General features: G+C 37.6%; 1 protein-coding gene across 1 annotated transcript in view; it reads left to right on the top strand.

Annotated features, from left to right (window-relative positions):
- LOC104156979 (potassium voltage-gated channel subfamily KQT member 1-like) overlaps positions 1-19858 on the top strand; it is a gene marked incomplete at its 3' end in the record, with an annotated part of 29682 nt that extends 9824 nt beyond the window's left edge. Inside the window, 6 exon segments of the mRNA XM_009706326.1 lie at positions 3062-3209; positions 4949-5027; positions 5996-6092; positions 6738-6878; positions 17149-17259; positions 19763-19858. Of these exon segments, the coding sequence (XP_009704628.1) occupies positions 3062-3209; positions 4949-5027; positions 5996-6092; positions 6738-6878; positions 17149-17259; positions 19763-19858 (672 nt within the window).
- Positions 19859-21963: the final 2105 nt, after the last annotated feature.

The following is a 21963-nucleotide window of genomic DNA, read 5'->3' as shown; positions in this document are numbered from 1 at the left end:
AAAGTTTCATGTTAAGCTGTTAATCGGGAAAATATAGGCAATATTTTAGTAGCTCAGGAAGACATAAATTTCTAATGTATTTTTTTTCCTTATTGTCTGCAACTTTCTGGCCGCTAATATGAGTGTGTACCAACAGAAATTCATCAGCCTCCCCCACCCCCAGGACACTACTTATTAGATTTATGCAATGCCAGATATTAAAACCACTTTTGTCTGTCACACAGCCACGGGCAGGGGAGGGGGAATTCGCCAGTTGCTAATGGATACCTGGAGTTTTTGTGTATGACCATGAAGAACAGCTTGTGCACTTTCACCCCCGATGTTCCCTGAATAACTTGGGTCTCATTTAGGTCAATAAGCCTTTATCAAAACGTCAGGAGTGAAAAATGTGTCTTGGTGTAAGCCGACTGGTCGTTCCCTCCAGTCACCGGAGTCTATAGGACAATCAGTGTTCGCTAAGCTTGTCTGCATGTCACGCAAAGAGCTGGATGACAGTAACCATTGACGGCGTGTCTGTCGCATTGTCTTTGGGACAGCCCCCATTTGCATACTTGCCGGTGTGCCTGTTATCCAACGAACCATGGAGGGCCTTGAAAAAAAACATACACCCACAACTCCAATGCAAATTTTCTACGCAGAGAATACACGCTTCTTTAAAGCACAATCCAGGCTTTCACTTTTCTACCTTCTTGCTATAAAACTGAAACTATGATCCTGACAAGGCCACAGTGCCTGGTCAGAGCGCTGGTTGTGGTTTCTTTGTGCTAAAACATTAACTCTTCTCTGGGTTTTTCTTTGCCTACCAAGATAACTTTTTGTTGTTGTTTTTTGCTTTTGGGGATATCTGAATAGATATCTGCGGATATTTTGGGGATATCTGTGCTATCACATATGATGTGAGGCCAGACATCCCTTCCTCAAAGTAGTTATTTTTGAATGAAGGATGATTTTTGCTCCCTGTATGGCTGTTATTGTCTTTTGTTAAGGGAGTTTCCTCCGTGGTAATGATGAGAGGAGTTGTACTAGCCGTCTGCATACAGAAGATTACTTGGATATTAGAGTTTATTGACCATGTCTGTGAAGCGAATACCATCACCTGATCAGAAAAGATGGCCTCTGGTGCTTTATTTTGCTGTGACAATTCAACAGCCCCTCATGTAAAGCAGGGCTTATCATTTTGCCGTTTACTGTAGCTTCATAAATGGCATTAGGTGAAATTGGACCAAGGGAGAGTTTCACTGCGTTTGAAGCTTCTGACATAAGACACAGGCTTTCCTTAAAGTATCTGCTGCAGATGCTGTTTCTTTAGATTTATGACGTTTGTTATGACTTTATTGAAAAATATTTAACAATAGTCCAGTTTTAAAAAAAGTGAAGGGTTCTGGTGGATCCTTTTGGAACAAAGCTGTAGAAGAGATGCTTGGCTGGGTCAAAGGGTCTGAGCTTCATGTTTATGACAACCAACGATCTGGACAGTTTCATTATATCTTGAAAGTCTAACTGGAATACAAGTGACTATAAACAATTGTGATAGCAGTTCTGCTGCATCTGACATCTTGCACAGTTATGAGATTGTCAAAACTAAGGGAAAGGGTCCTGGCTAATGTTCTTCTGGCTTCTCTAGAAGTGTCACAGAGTCCAGGTTCAACACTGTACTGCCCTGAGATGAGCAGTTTGTTATGCCATCAGGAGACTGGCGTTTTAGAGCGACAAAAAGATTATACTGAAGTCAACTGGTGTTTTTCCCCCCCCCCCCCGCCCTCTTTTGGCTGTATACAGAACTATTATTTTACTCAGTATTCAGAGCAATGTCCCACGCGTTTTTGAAGCTAATAATATGACTCCGATTGATCTTGACTGGACTAGGGTTGTATCCTAGTTATTTCAGTTAATTTAGAAACTAATCACAGGTACCATCATGAATCCTGTTTGCCAATCTGTTATGAAAACCAGGAGTGAACCCTGCAGAAATGTGAGGCTGGATAAAACGTTCAGCAGCATGTCATCTTCTCTGCAGTTGCTCTTTATATTAAATCACTCTATGAAATAAGCAGCTCATTCTTTTAATACACATTATCCTGTGTAACTATGATACCTCCTGATTGGTTTCTCTGCTTTACTCTTCCCATATGCCATGTGTTGTATGTTTTCAATTACAAGCCCCTGTTGCCATTCCAATTAGCAAGTGTAGCTGGTGGCTCTGATAGAGAATGTGGCCAGTTATTAATCGAGTTGGCCAATAAGGAATTATTGCAGCTCCCTGATACTCGAGGAAACTACGCTGAGTATGCCGTGCTCAACCAGTCTGTAGAAAAGGAAGGTTTACCTGCACATTGACTAAGTTCCACATTCTACAAAATTGTACCTCTGCCTGATCAACAAGAATGTCAGATGTCTTTGACATCTATCACTTTGTAGGCATTTCCAAAGTCACACCTTAGCATAGGTCTGTGGTTAACAGGTGGCTCGATACCAGCAGTGCTTCAGGACTAGACCTCTGTTTCTGCTGAAGTCTGTAATTGTTGACAAGAGGATGGGAAAGGTGTGCTTGAGATCTCACTATGTTTTCAGTGCCCCTGGAGACTGACCTATTGGTAATGAGTACTAGATATCTTTCTTCAATCCATGTGAGATTAAAGGAAGGCTGAAAAAGTAATAATAAGTGGGAGGTTAAGCAGATACGGTAAATGGAATGTGAAGCACACCTCTTCCCGAAATGAAATACGCTAGCAAAATACTCATCTTCTGAATACAGACTCTGCTTGTTTTCTTTGGCTCAGTCAGGAAACCTTTTGTTTGAATTAGACCAAGTGAATTGCACAGAATGGTTTTCAGTTTTAGTATGTGTAGACAAGCCAAAATGCATGCAATTAAAATATTTAAACTTGCTCTTAATATTTTCTTTCTTTGCTCTTACAGGTTGTTCTATGTTTCTATGTTTTCTATGATCATCTTGGTATAGTTGATGTTTTTGTCACCTTCCAAATTTTACATTTTATTTTAGCATTTCCTAATACATTCTGAAAAAATATGAAAGCCATGCAGTAGAGAATTAACCTAGTTCCCTGTCTGTTTCTTTTAGGAAATTGTATTAGTGGTATTCTTTGGAACAGAGTATGTAGTTCGGTTATGGTCAGCAGGATGCCGCAGTAAATATGTTGGAATATGGGGAAGGCTTCGTTTTGCTAGGAAGCCTATTTCGATCATTGGTGAGTATGGACAGCTTGCAAAGTTGGCGTAAACAACGAGTAAAACTTGTCCTTGAAAGTTTTGAGAAGCGGAATTTCTGTGGTAGTTGAAGCCAAGTTAGAGCAAGAGCTCTTGTTGTTAGCATTAACATAGATCTGAATTTCCTTTCAGGAATCCATGGCGCTGTCATATGAGAACAAATGTAGCTTGGTTTGTTTTTCCAGAAGAGCAGAGTGTTTTCTTTTCACAAGTGATCTGAAGCTTTGCCAGAAATAAGTCTTGGCCATAGTCCTGTCTCCTGTGACCTCAGGATCCCAGACACTGTACAATAGCTACAACTGTATTTTTTTTAAAGATACTGAATGACTTTTTTTTTTCCCTAGCAGCCATTTGAATAATTTATTATGAGTTCATTTTGCACTGTAATTGAGCTACGTACTGCATGGTGGAGCATGATAGATGCACTGTAGTTACTTTGTGTATCTGTTGGATTGAAATATCATTTTCAGTGATACATTTGGAACTGGGTACCTGACTTCCCTTGATATTCACTGCAGTTGGCTTCCTAACGTGACTTCAGTGTTCTTAGAAATTACATCCATATATTTCATATATGTCAGAAACCATTATTTTTTTTAGAATGCTTGTCATGCATTTAACAATTTCACTGAAAGAAACATAATAATCCAAAATCAATCTACATTTTGTTAGCCAAAAATGAGAGCGCTATGTAAAGATCCTTGCCCTGAATCACTTAAAATATAAATGGATTAAACAAACCAGATTTTGGAAGAGGGGTATTGTTATAGAAGTGTAGTAATTCTTGTTTTGTGGCATAGTTTTTTCCACTACTCAGAAACATTATTTGTTGTTGAGTAGAGGATATAGTTTTTTATAAACTATGTGCAATTTTGCTGAATATAAATTACAAAATTTTGTACCTGGGTATTTTTACAATCATAAAATAGTTGAGTTTAGCTTCTCTGTGCATATATATAAATAACAACTGTATCTTGGGTGTGACTGCAACTATAAAATGGCTTTGACTGCATCTTTGCAGTCTATCCACAATCTATTTCTCTTGAGACCCAGAACACTAGGGGTTCTGGAACATCATCCAATTTATTTCAGCTTGGAAAGCACAACAAAGTTCCACTTTCCCAGATATGTATCATGAACTATTTCATTCTCCAAAATACAGAGTTCCTTTCCAAAATTAACTAGGCCTGAGGCACTGAGATTTAGAGTTCAGTCCTAGTGTAATGACTGACTTAAACTAAATTTGTCATACACTAATTCCAATTTTTCTCTCCCTTTTAGACCTGGACAGATGAAATAATAGTAAGGCAATTATCTTATATGTGAAATAAACCCCAAAACCTCTGCAATGAATAAAATACTGTCTAAAACAGCAGAGAAAATAAGATGCACAGAAGAGATAATAGGTAGAAACTGCTGAAATTCCTCATGTTTTATAGCTAATAAGGATTCCAGGCTCCTAAGGCTGCTTTACAGTAACTCATATCACTCTCATCATTCATCTAGAATGCGGCCATCTTGGGTCCATCCCAGTGGAACCTTCCTATCGTATCACACAATTATATTTTATTTGCATTACAATAGAGATCTCTTGATATTTAAACAAAAATCTTAATTTGGGCTGGCTGTTCAAACTGTTGAAGTAATATTGGCATTGGTTCTAGTCTTGCAGAAGTGTTGCAAGATGCCACTAACTTATTTTTTTAATTTTATTTTCCAGATTTAATTGTAGTTGTTGCTTCTATGATAGTTCTTTGTGTGGGCTCTAAAGGTCAAGTCTTTGCAACCTCCGCTATCAGGTAATTATATACAATCAAAAAAAAATAGCACTGTCTGAGTAAGGTGGTGGGTTTTTTTCTTTTATTACTTTATGTTTCAATTCTTGCAGGAGAAAACAAGTCACTGCTCAGTGTCACATGAAAGAGCAGATCACTAATCATGTATGGGTGTGAAACAGCGATCCCATTAAGTGTAGGAGAAATAAAATTTTGCATGTCATGTCTGGTCATAATGCATTTATGTCTGGTGGGGATAGAGGTGCACATATGCCTGCCCCCTTTCCCCAGCTAGGTGGGTTCTACCCAAATCCTGTTTTAGTTTCTTGGCTCAGTTTTATAGCAACTCTTTCATGCTTCCTATGTCTGACGTCTTCAAGCTGCTTCTTCATAAAATGCCTGGGGTTAGTGGTTGTGAATTCTGGATGGACTGAATCCACCTTGTGCTCAGGAAGGCCGCACCACTTGGTTTTCTTGAATGAGAGTGTACGTGGCAGTGTACTGTGCTCTGCGCACTAGCTGCAGCCATGCTGTAGGATTGCAGTGACTCTCATAAAAAGAATATTTTAAAATATTATTGGACTGTCTAATTCAAATTACCTATGAAATTCCTCAAAGCTGAGGAAATCAGACCTTTAGTTTGCTGTTTCTGTATGTTGTTTCCTATCCTGGAAAGCAGGTCAAATATGGTTTGATGAAAGATTTCTAGAGCATTCACAGTTTATGTCCAAAATTCCTGAATCCTTGAGTTATCTTTACTAGCCATGTATACAAAGGTCTGTCCTTTTCTTGTGCAATCCCCCCATGCTGTCTTCATAGCAAACAAGATGAAAGATGGGTAAAAGGAGTGAAAAGAGACAGGCTGCTAAGTCTAACGTAAAATACTGTGACTCTCTCTTAAAACGGTCCTTTGGAAGAGACAGACTTTCCCTCTCCACCTCTATTTCTTCTATATCTTCAGTCTCTTCATTCATTTAAAAATTGTGTTCCAGGGGCATCCGTTTTCTGCAGATTTTACGAATGTTGCATGTTGACCGTCAGGGTGGTACATGGAGGCTGCTGGGATCAGTAGTGTTCATACACAGACAAGTAAGTTTGAGTACGCTGAGGAATGGCATAAGAATTGATGCAAAAGTCTTTAAATTCAGAACAGCACGTATGCAGACATGCTGATGATGTCAAATACATGCAGTGTGGAGGCAGGCAGTCATTTATTTTAACCAAAAGTATGGTTGTTCTGCCTTTTTCAAGGGACAGAAAGTTCCTAAAAGATTAAAAATGTTCACCTCCACTTTGGCAAAATTTTGACTTGTAGTTGGACTGAACCACAGAAAATGAGACTTCTGAAAAGTAGTTTGAATATTTCTAAAAATATGTATCCAAATTGCAAAATTGTTTTGAATGTGGCACTGTCTGGAAAAATTACCCAATGAGTAATTGGGTACTTTTTGGTGATCAAAAGGTTAATGTGTCATGCTTGTAAGTGAGGAGGCTGTTTTGACTCTGTGTTTGAAATGTGCATGCTGGACCAAGTCATCAGCTATGGTGTAAATTCTTTCACCATTGAGCTCAGAGGATTTTTGTTAATTTGCACGGCCAACAGTCAGTGTCAGTGTTTCTTAATTGCTGGAATTATATTCTTCTGTTCCAATTATCTTTTAAAAAACTATCAGTGATAGGTAATTTAAGTGTCTCAATAATATTGTAATACCGTTATGTCGATTATCTTTGCAGGAACTGATAACTACACTCTACATTGGATTTCTGGGCCTGATTTTTTCCTCTTATTTTGTGTACCTGGCTGAAAAAGATGCTGTAAATGATTCTGGAGAAACAGAGTTTGGCAGCTATGCAGATGCCCTGTGGTGGGGAGTAGTAAGTATAACAATTTCACATGTACTAAATGTTGTTAACATCTTCAAATGTGGAATAAAGTTCAATCAAGCATGGAGTAAGAACTGCACTTTGAAATGGCCTCTTATTGCTTCAATACAATTTCTGGTTTTATAATTCTATGAAACTAAGGAAATACTATAGATGATCAGTACTTTTATTTAGTGTTTATAGTCTTATATGATCAAAAGTGATCAAATTCTGTATACAAGATGTAGAAACATCTATTCTTATTTCTTTATCTTGTTTTCCCTTCTGTTATTGTGATTACTTCTTGCTACCTTTCTCATGGTAGTGTTCAACTTTCTAAGGTGGTAAGAATCTTGCTAAATCAGGGCCAGTGTCTTGGAGTATTTTTGCGTGTGTATTTTTGTTTGTTTGTTTTTCTTTTTTTATTTTTCTTTTAACAGATATCTATGGTTTGCAATTTGACCTGGGACAGTAATTCCCTGTTTATTCAGAATGGATGAATTGCAGAACAAGGAGCACCTGAGATACCTAAGAAATCCAGACACAGGACTGTTTTGAAGTGATTATATTGCTTTGGAACCCACTTGGTATCCTTATGTGGCATTTGGCTGTGCTATGTCGACATACCATCTTGCTCAGAGATTTCTCAGGTTTCTCTAAGGTGCTGCCACATTTTGGTGTAGATATATCTTTAGTTCTGCTAACAAAGTTCTGTTTTCTTGCTGTTGCTAGTGGCAGTTGCCTCTCTATTTTTGTTTATTATATGTACTTACTAGTTTGGCAGCCCTAGTCTGGGATTAATATTTTAGTAAACACTTTAATTTTGTTGCGTCTGCTAGTAACAATTCCCTCTTTCTTCTGTCGCAAGATATGCAAATATTAGGTTGGCTGCTCTGTTCTGGGATTTCCCGTCTGTAATTGTTTCCTTTTCCTTTTCCTATTACAGTTCAAAGAAAGGTACTTTTTGGGAGCTGTTTTTCCTTATCATTAGCATTCAAGCAGTGACTTGTTTTTATCTGCTTTTATTGTATATAACTTAATAAAACAAACTGTCATCATTAAGTGCTACAGATCCTTAAAATGCATAGGCAACACTGATGATTCCATGCTTACATTTTCAAAATGTGTTGATCTTCTAGAGTCTTCTGTTGGCTGTTTTAAATCAAAAGACATTGTTTCTTTTTTTGTTAAAAATGAGACTACTAGTTAAGGCTTATGTACGAGAACGATAGGACTAACACCTCTATTTCACTAATGAATTTATTTTTTTTAAGTATCTTTATATTTATATAGTCTTGTCTACAAACAGTACCACTTGCTGTTTCAGGAAGGAAAGATCTCTTGATGAGCAAGTCTATTGCAGGTCTCCAGGTGCTGATTATGTGTATGTAGCCTTTTTTGAATACAACAGGTTTTGTTTAGGTTGCTACTAAGATCTGCTGCAGAATTCTTCCTCTTGCTGTCTGCCATGGTTAACCTCTCTTAGGATCAGAAAACTTGCTGAGTAGCACAAGGAAGTGGCTTTCTGGCAAGTAGCTTTTTCAATGCTTTCATGTCATCATGGCGTTTTTATTTTCCAGTACGGTGGTCAGATGACTCAGTAATTAACAGTGGCAGATGTAGCTGCATTTAAAAACACATGCTGCCATTGGCGTTGGCATTAAAAATTGAGTATGTGACAGACCAGATTGGCTTACTGAAAATACAGTAAAGCCTTCCCTAGAAGCAATATGCTCTGTCAGTTATCGAAATATTCTTCTTTCAGGGAATTATTGCTCAGTTAATAGGCATGCCAGTTATTTTGTCTTTCTGATTACAATAAACTTATTTAATCAGTAAGTTCAATTATGATAATATTCTTTCTCTGTTATAACTTCTATTATGTTGCAACATGCCTCTCAAAGACTGTGTTGAACGGATCCATAATGTAATTTCTTTAATATTAAAAATAGAATTTAGTGTCCTTGTTCCACTCTAAATGCGGATGCTATACTTCTGCTAACTGCTGAAAGGATTTAGCAAAGCAAAACTGAAATGGATTCAGGTCCATCCCTTTCTGGAGTTTTGATACTGTAAGATTCTTCATACTTTCTACTAGGAAAAAGCCCTGTAGAGTTAGGACAATAACTGAGATGTCATTAAACAGCAGGATGCTTCCTAGTGAAGGACTCAAACCCATACAAAAACCTTCTCAAAGTGTTAGGTCTCAAAAGTTTTGGTTATGTTTTAGCCAGAGTTTTCAGAATCGCTTAAACATCACAAATTCTGGTCAGTGAAAATCTGTCTCAATCTGTTTTGAACTGGGCACACAGAAGAGGATAATTCACGGCTCCTGTCTCAAACTTTGCCATAGATCCGTGATCTGTCTGGCAACGTAGCTGATCTCACTTCTCTGAAAGTGCACTTTATGTAGTAGACAATACTTCTAAAAGAAAAGTACTTGATAATGTTTTCACATCCCCTTTCTCGTTCTACAACACTGCACTTTTTTTGTTATCTCAGTGTATGTCTACACTGCTAAACCAGTTCTTTGGGTAGCGGCAATAGAATATGTAGCATAGCATAAAGTAAACTATATAAAAGGTCTGTATTACCACAACTAAGCTGCATCTGGAATTGGGTACTGTTATGTTACTGTGCTTTGACTATAGACATACCCATAGCGTGCATAACTTTTAATTAAATGTTCTTCATTGTCATTGTTGTTATTTATAAATCTATATTGCTTTTCTGTTTCCATATGTAAATTGGTCTCCTGGGCTTTATTTGAATTTCCTTGAGAACTCTGGGCAGTGTAGCTATTTGCCATTCCAGTTTATGGGCTTCTTGAAGAAACCTAAGGTTACCTTGTGGCATAGAGTAAAGATTTGTCTGTATTAGTGCTGGTTTTGAATGCAGCACATGTTGTATAAATAATTCTGCCAACGGCTGCATATCTGCATGTCTTTCAAAAGGGAAGTTTAATATTTGGAAGTGAAATACAAGTAATGTGATGCATCTTTCAGCTCCCCAGTGCCAGTATTCAAAATTAGTCTGCTTATGTATGTTGTCCTTCATGTCCAGACTAACAGTCTTAAAGACCTAATATGGATTCTGGACAAAAAAAACCCCAAGAATTTTAAAAAAAAAAAAAAAAGAAAAAAAAAGAAAAAAAGCCCCCCCCAAGTGCTTATTGGTCTCACCAAATCTGTCAAAGATGACCACCTTCAAGGAATGTTATCAGCTCACTGTGTCTTTTTTTTTTTGTGTGTGTGTGACCTTTTTTGTTTGTTTGGGTTTTTGGTGGTGGTGGTTTTTTTGGTTGGGTTCCCCCACCCCTTAAGCATTAAATTCAATCATGCCTCAGGCAGACTGAGGGAGCTCTCCTTTTGATATCCACTGAATGATACACAATTGTCAACCTTCACATCTGAACAAACATCCTTCAGGGAAACCATTATGTGGGTTGTGCTCACAGTCTCTTTGATCATGAGCACTATTTGCCACAAGCAATTATTGAATATTGCCATGCATGGATATTACACTGTGCCTGTTCCTTTGAATTGGTTTGAATTGGATTGAGCAATTGTCTGCAAGTACCAGCTTTAGTTAAGGGTTTCTTGTTCCTTTAATTCATCGATATATGCTTTCTCTCCAAGGACCAAATTCATCAAAACATCGATAAGCTAGCTTGCTTCTAAGCATACATAAACCCATGTTCCTATGTAGCAAAGCCTATCAGTATGTGCTTAATGTAAATTGAAAATCAAAATTGTGAGAAAGCTTTGCTAAAAAGTTGCAGGAGAAACCACTTGAAACTACATGTGCATAGAACTTTTGCTAAATCAGAACAGATCTGATTTAATTTATAAATAGTTGAACATAAATATTGAAAAATTGGGATGTAAAAGGGATCTTGTGTTACTTGGAACCCTTCCCCTCCCCCTTTTAAATTAAAAAAGCTCTTGAGGACTGTACACTGACTTCAATGTTAGACAGAAGGCGACACTTCCTTTTTATTCTTTTTGTGGTTTACAAGTCAAGAATACCAACTATAGGCCTGTTATATCCTCTTTTTTTTTCTAATTTTTGGGGTGAAGTATTTGGGTTTTTTTGGGGGGGGGAGTTGGTTATTTTAAAAATTTTTGGAGTGGAGGTCAGAAGATATAAGAGCTGGTATTTTTTAAATGCTTTTTACATGCAATCTCTGCATCTTTCAACTGCCTTCTCATCTCTGAGCTTTAACTCCATGAACAGTTCCGACCACATTTTGTTCTCATTTGATGAAGATCTGTTGGGTAGATGTGGAGAAACTTTTAAAAATTCTTACTTACAAAGTACAGACGTAGATATTCTTACATCTAGAGAATGCTCTTGGGACTTATTTTCTTAATTCCCAGATCTTTTAACCTCTATCAAAAGATATCAAGGAGCTAGGAAAAAAAATATATCTAGAAGAATCCAGAAATTTTCAACAGTTGTTTTCCATTTGATAAAACAAAAGTAAAGTATTTCAAAATAAAGATAATTCTCTGTGTCAGGATCTAGAAAAAAATAATTATAATTAGGGAATTCAGCTGTCATTTTCATTTCAATAATGAGTTCAAATTGTGCTCATGTTGAAATGGGTCTGTAGAAGGCTGAGACTAACTTCACTCTGATTTTCCTCTCTCAGATGGCTCGAACTATCCTCATACGAAGATGTTTTAAAACTTCCTTCCTAAGATCTCTGGCTACCTTGTATATGCTTAAGCATTCTTTTTTTCCCCTTCTTGTGTCTGGATAATGCTGTTTCTTTGCAGTATAATTACTATATATAATTACTATATGTGACCTGTAATACAGTACTAATACTGAATGGAAAATAAACAGCTGCAGAATTTCCACAGCCAGTTCAGAAATTGTAGTCAAACTGTCTGCATATGTTGATAACTTCCCCAGCGCTTCCTTCAATACCATGTGGAGGTATAGAGGATACTACTTCAACTGGCTGCTTTTTCTGACATTTTGTTGTACAAAAGTGGTCTGTTGAGCAAGGTCTAGCTAAGAGAAACTCCTCTACTATAGATTAAGACCTTTATGTGCTTGAGTTCAACAGCAGTGAGATCAAGTCCAACAGGCAGAGCTGGCTGTTGTCTTTGCCAGCAGCGTGGCTGATGGTGGCCAGCAGCCCTCTCACCCTCTCCCATCGCTCTGAGCAGTAGGTGGAGAAGGGCTGGCATATTGCAGCCTCCCAAAGAAAGTGGGTATCACCGTACTGGAAAATCTAAACAACTGACGATGGATTAATTATCAGGCTAGGATACAAAGCTGCTGGATCTCCTCTGAGTTTTATTGCTTGTGTCCATGTCTGTGTTTACTACTGAGTTCTGATCTAAAATTATCTGTTCACTCCGAGTAAAAATGACCATCATAATAATCAAATGGAAAAAAAAATGATCAAATAACCATCTTCCTGGGAGGCTTTAAGTCTTTTTTCTCGACTATGTTTTCCTCATGTAGTTACCTTTGTATTTTGGTAGGGGTGCTTGTTAGAGGGAAGAGGAAAAAAAAAAAGTTCAGACAAACCCTAACACTTTGCCTATACCTTCACTAATAATGAACAATTCTCCCTTTTTTTATGCAAGTTTATGTCCTGTATCTTGTCATCCTTGAGATCTACTGCCAGGATGATCCCGGAGGTGAATAGACTATGTTACAAGAGCATGTGAAAATAGCCTTTATTTGTGAAACTAAACACACTGAGAAGAGGATTCAGCAGCCTTCGGAGCGTGCTGTGTTGCAGGGTTGTGTACTGCAGGAGTGAGGCAACAGAAGAGGGGAGGGGGGTAAACTGAGACCATGAAACGGTGGAACAGAAAAACAAGGCTGGAAACCCACTGTTCAGAAATGAAGACAGGAGCCTGCAGGAATGTCTAGTACCATCAAAAGCATTTGGGTTCTGGAATAACGTCCCAATAGGAACAGTTTGGGGAAAGCAGATTAATTTTCAGATGAAGTTGCATTTTCAAGAGATAGTAAATAGGACGACATAATATGGCTGACTTGAACTAGCAAGAAACTAGGAATAGCAACTAGAAAATCCCTTCAACCCTTGTATTCTTACTGGCTTTGGTGAAAGCTGCTGTAGTTGCTTCTTTCATTGCACAGAACAGACTTGGCAACTTTAGGTGAGCTTAATGCTCCAATTTAACTTTAATTAGTTGTTTGTGTTTTTTTTTTTAAAGACTCTTCTAGATTTATCTCTGAGATCTCACAAGTGGAGATACTTAGATTGGGCCAGTGTTTGATTAGGAGGTTCAGAGTGACCAGTAATTTGGTTGGAACTGATCGATGACTGAAAAGGACACCTTGAGGACATATTAAACTAAGATCCAAGAGCTATGGCTAGGCAGCACTGAGGATCTATTATTTGAGAGCCATGACACTGAAGTTAATATATTGTTTGTTGTGTTTGCAATTGGACGTGTAGTTCCATTTCATTTCATATCCTAAGTTATTAGAAGCGTTTCAGCATCCTTCAGATTTGGTTGTGTCTCAGTTAAGTACTTCAGTTGCATGGAGAATGATGGTGTGAGCCTGCAATGATAACTGGATGAAAATGACTTTGAAATTTTAAGAAGAAAAAGAATCCAAACATCCCCTTTAAATGTTTGTAATAGTAGTGACCACGAAGTCATTTCTTCAACTTTGAATTACAATTTTAATTCCAATGTTTCAAAACATTTGTGTGCTGTAGAACACAGCCTCTTAACTTGTTCATCTGAAGGATATAACTTGTACCCTCTCAGAGTGCTGCAATGTACATAGAGATGATTGGGAGCAGAAAGTGGAATTTCTGTTGTGTGAATTGGTTCTTATTGCTAACATCCTTGTATGCACAAGGAAGAAAAATGTTGTCATCTGGAAAAGAATTCAAAATATCGAAAGATTACTAGGGGTTTGTTTTAGCTTTATACAGACTGCATACTTCACAGTCAAATAAAAGCATGAGTCTCTAATCTGTTTGCACTTGTGCCACATGGATTTCAGCAACTTGGAAAGATTCTACTTTATATTCAGCTTGCATGCATGCAGTTGACAGAATAAGATGTCAAGCAGTAGAAAGACTTCTAATGTGTTCATTACACTAAGGCGTACAGGAGAGCACTGAAGCCATTTTGCAATTTACTATCCTTCAGTTGCAAAGAAGTCAGGGAGCTGGTTGACGTTTCTGATCTATTGCTGGATGTTGTTCTTGTATTACTTGATTTAATCGAGATGGGCATTGCAAGTGGGTCAGAAGACTCTGATTGGTATTTGGTATGCAAAACAATACCTAGTGCAATTGATTTTGAAGTTGCAGTGCTGCAAGTTTGGAAACAAAGTAGTTTTTTTTTTTCTATAAGATGACTTTCCCTTATTTGCTTTGATGCTTGGCTTTTTTAATCTTTTAGTTTGTGTTCCCTCCCTCAGTCCTTTGATGTCTACCTTTTTAATACCTCTGAATCATGCGTTCTTGTATTTTTTAGGTAACTATCCAAATTTTTGCAAGGCACGCAGCAAAGATTTCATCACCAGAGCATTGTTGCCCACCTGATTAGTTTGCTGTGCTCACTTTAGCCTGATAGCCTTGAATAAAATCCTTTCCCTATTCAGTGCTGATGAATATTACTATTTCTTCTTGCTGCTTCATATTTCCTCCTTCACACTATTGATGCATATTTAATAGGAACAAGATTAGTCTTAATACCAAAGCCTGTGGTGATGTACATCAGATCAAAGTTCTGAAATAGTCCATGGATGAATATGATTTTGTTCCTAATTAAAACAATTAGTTTTACATGCTGCTTTTCAATGAAAATTTAATGTGTGAGCTCTTGTATCAATTTAATTTCATTATACCAACATATTTACTGTGCTAGAGTAGAAGTTGAGTCAGTATTTCCATTATAAGATCCTACTTTACAACTGTAAAATTAGTATTGTACTCTTTAGGGGGTTATAATCTGGCTGTAAAAATTCATTTAGGGCAGAAACTTGGCATGTAAGGTTTAGGCAGCATATATCTTGAGGAAAAAAGAAAAATGTAATTTTGGAATACAATGCATTTGTAGATGGATTAAAGTTATGAGGGCAGAGAAGAATGTTAACTTAAACACACACTTTGATTTACAACTCAATTTCTGAAACTTTTAAACCAAAAAACTCCTAAAGAAACAGCACAGAAAATCGTTTTCTTGTGTCACTGATGCTTCATATAGACCAATTCAGAAGGGATGGGCTGGGGGGTGGTGGGAAAGGGGAGACAGCTTCTTAGTTGTATATAAATTTTTCTTCAGCTATACTTCAGTCAGCTCAAAAGCACCTATTTCTTCTTTTCACATTTCTAGTTAATATATCTATTTCAACATGGTGTTAAGATTGTAACACAGAATAGTTGGTAAAACTTTTCAATGACAAGGATTTGTAAGTCTTTTCAAAAACTGAGGCATAAACCGCTATGTCTCTCCTAATCTTTTACATAAGAAGGTATTGGAGGCCATCACTTTTCCCATAATTATATTTCCTTTTTTAATACCATATTTTTTGAACAGGAAACTATAATTAGAATTTAGGTTTGTTTTTTTTTTTTAAACTGACCTCGTATGTAGGTAAGGAGATAATGTCATCCCTTCAGTTCCTCATTGGGCCCTGAATTAAGGTGGTATTTCAACAGTATTTTCAGGAACACAGGCCAAGGTACTTGGGTACTTATCTCACCTTACTAATTCTTAAAATACTTTTCTAGGATATGAAACGGTTTTGGAAATAAGCCACCTTTTTAAAACTTGTATTAAAAATTAAATACTAATACTTGAATGTTTTGAGTGTTAGCAACTTGCAATAAACTTTTAACATCACCACCTCAAACAGCTAGAGCTGTCCCTTTGACATGTGTTTGACAGACACGTAATGATGTTGCTTAGAACATGGACAGTTTGAGTATGGATGGCTTGCTTTGTGTGTTTCTGAGGTACAGCTCAGGTTGGAACTTACATCCAAGGGATTCCCCTCTGGTGTCTCATCTTTAGTAGGAATGGACAATTATTAAAGTGGCCAACAGCCACACTTTTCCTGGAGCACTTGTCATGCCTTTTATTTCCCTAAACCCAGGTTCTCCATCCCTTCACTGCCTTAACAAACATCTTGCCTCTATAAATCTGCCCTTCTTTCCTCCCCTGGAGATGCTGCCCTGCCTGCATTTCTGCGATGGCTGGGTAGTATGCATTGCAGCAGACAGGTGAACTAGGAGCAACTGTAGGACAAGGTGGGGGTGGTCCCTGTATGTTATTGCCCAGGACTAACATCCTCTGTGTTCTGGGCAGCTGAAGCCCAGACCATCAGAAGAAAATCTGAGCAGCCAGCAATTGAGGTGTGCTTCAACTGTTTGAGAGCTTTATGTGGTTTCACGTGCTGTGATTTGGTTAGCCTTCTTCAAAGTCACAGATAAAAATCTCAGTAATTTCCAAATTCAGAAATAGCTTGTGACATAAGTGAATTTAAATTGCTTTCATATGCCAGATGTATCCTTCTGCTTCAAACAAATCCATTCTTTCCTTGAGCTCATGCAAATAATGACTTATTAAGCCTTGTTATGCTACATCACTGTGGTGGTAATCTTTACTTCAGTGTTTTGAAACCCAAGCTCAACAGGTGTTTCCTCCACGCATGCATTAAATTATCTGTTCTTGCTCTTGATGTATTATATGAATTAGTGATTCATTAAACTATGTTTTCAGAATCTTTACTGCATGGAAATTTTTCAGCCTCTTTTGATGTTTATACTAGTCTTATTCTCTAGAATAATATGACCCCAGTCATAGTCCATGGTTACAGGATGTATATGGTCTTTCTATGCAACAGCCCTGTAATGCTCTCAGCAAATATCTCCTACCCATAAAGAAAATCACCAATTCAGAACCGTTGGCAGCCTCCCCCTAAGGAAAGTGTATGACGTGGGCAAGCAACCCATATCCCAGTAACTTAATATGTTGTAATGTTGCCTCAGCCATGAAGACTTAAATTAATGGTTTTACTTTACAAGATTTTAAACATGTATTTTATTGTAATTCAATTTCCCGTGCCTTTTTCCATCTGTTAGATGGGGAAGCAAACCCGAAGAGGGGTGTTACCTTCATTAATGTCACACAGACTGTCATTGGGAGAGTTAGGAATGCACCTAATGTGTTTTTTTAAATAAATATAAAAGGAAGAAAGAACAACCACCCAAAACTGCCACGTTAATACTTGCTGTAACGCTCTTATGTATTTCTCTTTACAGGTGACTGTTACAACTATTGGCTATGGGGATAAAGTACCTCAGACCTGGATAGGAAAAACCATTGCATCTTGTTTTTCAGTATTCGCAATTTCATTTTTTGCACTACCTGCGGTAGGTTCTCTTGTGCTTTTGCTGGCAATTTGTTTCAACTTGTTCGTCCTCAAAGGAAACTTTTGTTATTGATTCTTTAATCTTTCATTTAACCTGATGTTATGAAAGCTTTGTATTAAAGTTTTATATTGTAGTTAAAATATATGTAGCTTGTAGAAGCAAAAGAGCTTTTATAAGTAGCTAAAAAAAGGAATTATGCAGTGTTTATTGTATACAACACTAGATTTGGTATGTATTTGAAAAAGAGTTGTTTAATTCAAAATACTTTTTCTGCCCATCTCAGAAGTGTAAAGGAAATTATTTCTCATGCTAATTACTTCTGGACTCAGTGACTTAGTGGTGTGTTGGCTTTTTCAGGCATTCGCTCATACTTTACTCAACTGATTAGGTCCAGAGTGAACTGCAGAGTTCTCATACACATCCTTCTTCTAGCAAAGCTGGTGAAAAGGTGTCACTGGCAGAGACACAACAATAAGCAGCCAGGGACACTGATGCAGCTCTTTGCCAAATTAGCATCTGTCCATGGCCAAAGTCCCATTTTCAAAAGTGGCATAGTGCTGAGCTTTTAAAGGTATTATGGCACTTTTCTTGCACTGAAAACAGGGTCCCAAGTACTTTCTATCAGGAAACAAGGCACTTGAGTACCAAGGGTAAATTAAAAATCAGCAAAACCTGGACTGTGGTTTGAAAACCCGAAGTATTCAGTGCCACAGGTAGTTAAGGGATTTTTTTCACAAATTTAGCAATACTCTTGAATTGTTCTGTTAAAATGTTTATTTTTCAGCAAGTTTTTCAGTTCAATGACACAAACAGTTGTGTTAGCAGATGTCTGTGTAGTTGAGGCCAGGAAGTGGTGGGGATAAGCACAGGGTGAGTGAGAAGAACACTTTTATGCCAGTACTGTCAGAAAAATTCTTCACAGCATGAAATAGTGACTATTAAAATTGTAGTGGCTTTTTAAAATTAGTCGCTTACTTTAAAAGTACACAACCTTTTTCAGAGGAGGGTAATTAAGTGTAGATTTTTTAGACTCTCCAGTATCAGTTTGTCTTTAAAGCATATTCTTCCCCTCTCCTCATTCTAATCTCTTTCACATTTATTCCTTGTTAGAAGAGAAATCTGGTAAATGAAATTATCTATAAGAAAAATGCCAAAAGCTACTATTTTGACTGAAGAGTTTGGGTTGTTTTTTTTTTTTTTCCCCTCAGACTTGAATACCAGCAAAGATGTTTCATAAATAATGATGTAGCAGCCCACCTTCATAGCAATGCTTTTATGTTTACCTGTCAGATTTCCCTAGTCATTTGTAGAAGTAAAACAACAACAAACATCCCATTATCAGTGTTTGATTATTACTGAATTAAGTTGTTCTTGTGAGTTGACCCAAGGGGGAAATACAGGGTTTGAAGCTCTAGCAGTAAATAGTTGATCGGTAGTAACTATCGCACACTGCCTTGTTGCTATTTTAAATAAGGGGAGCTGGCTGAGACCCCGGGCAAAAGTAGTAGTTGTGGCTAAACGCAACTGGTATGGGTCCTAGATCTGGCAAAGATCCTTCACTTCCCAAATAAGTGATGTTTGAACATTAGTAACTCTTTGGTCTTTACTAAAGGAACATCATAGGAAGGGCCTTTCCTGTTCCTTTCAAAACAGTTGATGATTAATACAGTTGTTAGAGGTTGAGCCAAGATCGCTGACTGCTCTGACACCTTGACTACCATATGTAGAAAATGAATTATGCTTTTGTTGAGTAGGTGTAGTCATGTAAGCAAATTTATAGAAGATCTCATTTTTATCTGTGTTACTAAAACCTCTGTTAAATATGTTTATAGCTATGCAAACGACCACATAAGTGACTCACTCTGTACTTAATTTTGGACTTAACAGTTATACTATATTCAGAGGCTGTTTTGGATTGTACACCGTGCAGTGCTATTAGTCCATGTCCCTTGTCCTGAGAGTGGATTAGATGGCCTTGTGTTGAACTCAAAGTCCTGACCTTTTTGTAACACTCCTTTTCCTCCTCTTTGTCCTCCTGTCCCAGCACGAGTTAACACACGGAAATAGATATTACCATGCTGCAGTTAAAAAGTCTTTCTTGTGATCTGAATCATGCCAAGCCAAAGCTTTATTTCTCATAAAAATGAAGTTAAGCACATCAGGTTAATATTTCTCCCTATTCTGTCATTCCTCTGCACAAACATTTATGAGGCTTCTAAAGGATATGAAATATCATTTCTGCTCACTTTTCAACGTTTGAGTCCAGCTGACTTAATAAGGCTTTGGATCAGGGCATGATAGCATTCATAGTTTGTTTCAACAAGTAATGCTAACTGAGCCTAAAAACTTAACAGTATTAAGTCATTTCCTCTAAATAATTAGTCGGGTTTTATGATGCTGAATAGAAGTTTATTAATACGACATAATTTGGCAAGCTTATGTGTGGTTTACCCCCCCCCCCTTTAAAAAAAAAATTAAATCTGTGTTTTCTTTCTTCCCACAGGGAATTCTTGGTTCAGGCTTTGCCCTAAAGGTACAACAGAAACAAAGACAGAAGCATTTCAACCGTCAAATTCCAGCTGCTGCCTCTCTCATACAGGTACTGAGTTCCTGCGTTTTGCAATCTACCATTTCTTTCCATTTATAGGTTGGGTTTGTTGGTTTTTTTTTCAAAACTGTTGGCAGTATTTCCATGCCTGACTCCCATTAAAAATTGTATAGGAGTTACAGAAACAAGTCTTTTAAATGGTTTTGGAAATCCCACCTTTAATGTAAACTAATGAGGAGAAAAGTTCACTCCCAAATCAGTGCAAACTGATTTAATTCAGCTGGTTAAAATCAAAACTGAAGGCTATCCTGTAGTTATTGAACAATTTACCTGGGAAAATTGTTATGAAGTACTATGCTTGCAGTAGTGAAAAACAGAGAGGAGCCTTCATGTAAAATTGTACTTTCCAAAAATACATTGTTGCGTATAAAGACAAATGTCAGATATGCTTCATTTTCCTTGGTACAAATAAATTCTTAAAATTCTCAAATTCAGGATAATTAAGTCAGAATGTTAAATAGGAGAATGTTGTCTGATCTTTTCAGCTTGGGAATAGGTGACTGGGAGTGACCAGGATTCTGCAAAATCAGTCTTTTCATGTAGGATAACACACAGGCAGAAAAAACTTGATCCCTCCTGTTAAAAATACAGTTGCTGTTCATTGTCAGTAAGGTCAGTGAGATTTCACCCTGGAGAAGTAGTAATATTGTTTTATTCTAGGTTTTTCCAGCTTTTCCTCCCTCATTCAGTATCTGCATGTAGCTTTAGAAGCATAGGGATCAAATTTAAAAGCCGTATCATTTTTGCGTTCTCATATGACTTATTTCTCTAGCTTCATGAGTGAATGTGGATTTCCAGGTCAGGCTCTTTATGGAAACAGTAGCTAACTGTAAAGTTTATGCTTGAAACTAAACAGTCCCAGAGTTAATGTGAAAAAGGTTTAAATTTAGGGCTCTGGTTATAGCCAGAGATTAGCCAAAAATCTTCAGACTCGGTGTGTTTCGCTTGGATTGCGTGATCAGAAAAAGGTATGATTTTGCAAAGAACGGATTTTTAGTGTTCCCACTCATTCTTTTGGGAAATCAACCCCAAATTATTGGGAAGCCTGAAACTGCATGTTCAGAATGCCGTACTTGGTTCAGTCTGAAATGTTAAGTAAGAGTAAAGGATAGACAATGAGTTGCTGACTACCTGTTCTTAATAGCCGTAATTATGATTTACTACTAGTCTTGGACTTCTGAAGGCCCAATTTAATAAGTGCTGTACAAATAACTTATGAAAAGATTATTCTTAAATCAAGAAGTTTATGAAAGAAGTACAAGACAAGGCAACAGCTGAAATGAGTGATACTTTTTTCCTGTATTCCTTGTTTTCTTCTACAGGCCAGTTGTTTCTTCCAGTATCCCAGTAACCGTGGTGGGAATTACCCGGTGATTGTCTGATCCTTTACTTTACAGCTGCTGTCTGTTTTCCTCTGTCATTCTGCCTTGCTTTGTTTCTTTCATCTAGTGTTTCCTGACTTTTCCCACTTTAGATTTTGTGTGTGTATATGTGTGTCCTTTTATCATGCCATGCGTAGGTGAGGATCTGCCTTTTTAATTTGGAGGCTAACTGTTAATCAACTCTGATCATTGCGGCCTTCCAATACCTGAAGGGGGCCTATATGAGAGATGGGGACAGACTTTTTAGCAGGGTCTGCTGTGACAGGACAGGGGGTAATGGTTTTAAACTAAAAGAGGGTAGATTTAGACTAGACATAAGGAAAAAAATTTTTTACAATGAGGGTGGTGAAGCACTGGAACAGGTTGCCCAGAGAGGTGGCGGAAGCCTGATCCCTGGAGGCATTCAAGGTCAGACTGGATGGGGCTCTGAGAAACCTTATCTAGTTGGAGATGTCCCTGCTCACCGCAGAGGGGTTGGACTAGATGACCTCTAAAGGTCCCTTCCAGCCCAAATGATTCTATGATTCTATGTACACATCTGAGAGAGCATGCAGTAGTGTTTTATCTCTGGTTGGTCTTGTTTCCTGTTTTGGGAAGGGAGGATTGCATTTGCGTTTTGGCTCCTGGTTAGCCATTGGTGCTGATCCCTCATGCTCTCAGTGTTGTTTCTTCATATGAATATAGCCCTACTGCGCACGTCACAATTCCCACCCA

Source organism: Cariama cristata, unplaced genomic scaffold, assembly GCF_000690535.1.
Source record: "Cariama cristata isolate BGI_N322 unplaced genomic scaffold, ASM69053v1 scaffold39618, whole genome shotgun sequence".
Lineage (NCBI taxonomy): Eukaryota > Metazoa > Chordata > Aves > Cariamiformes > Cariamidae > Cariama > Cariama cristata.
The sequence above is the reverse complement of the archived record's forward strand: the minus strand, read 5'-3'. Positions and strand labels throughout refer to the sequence as shown.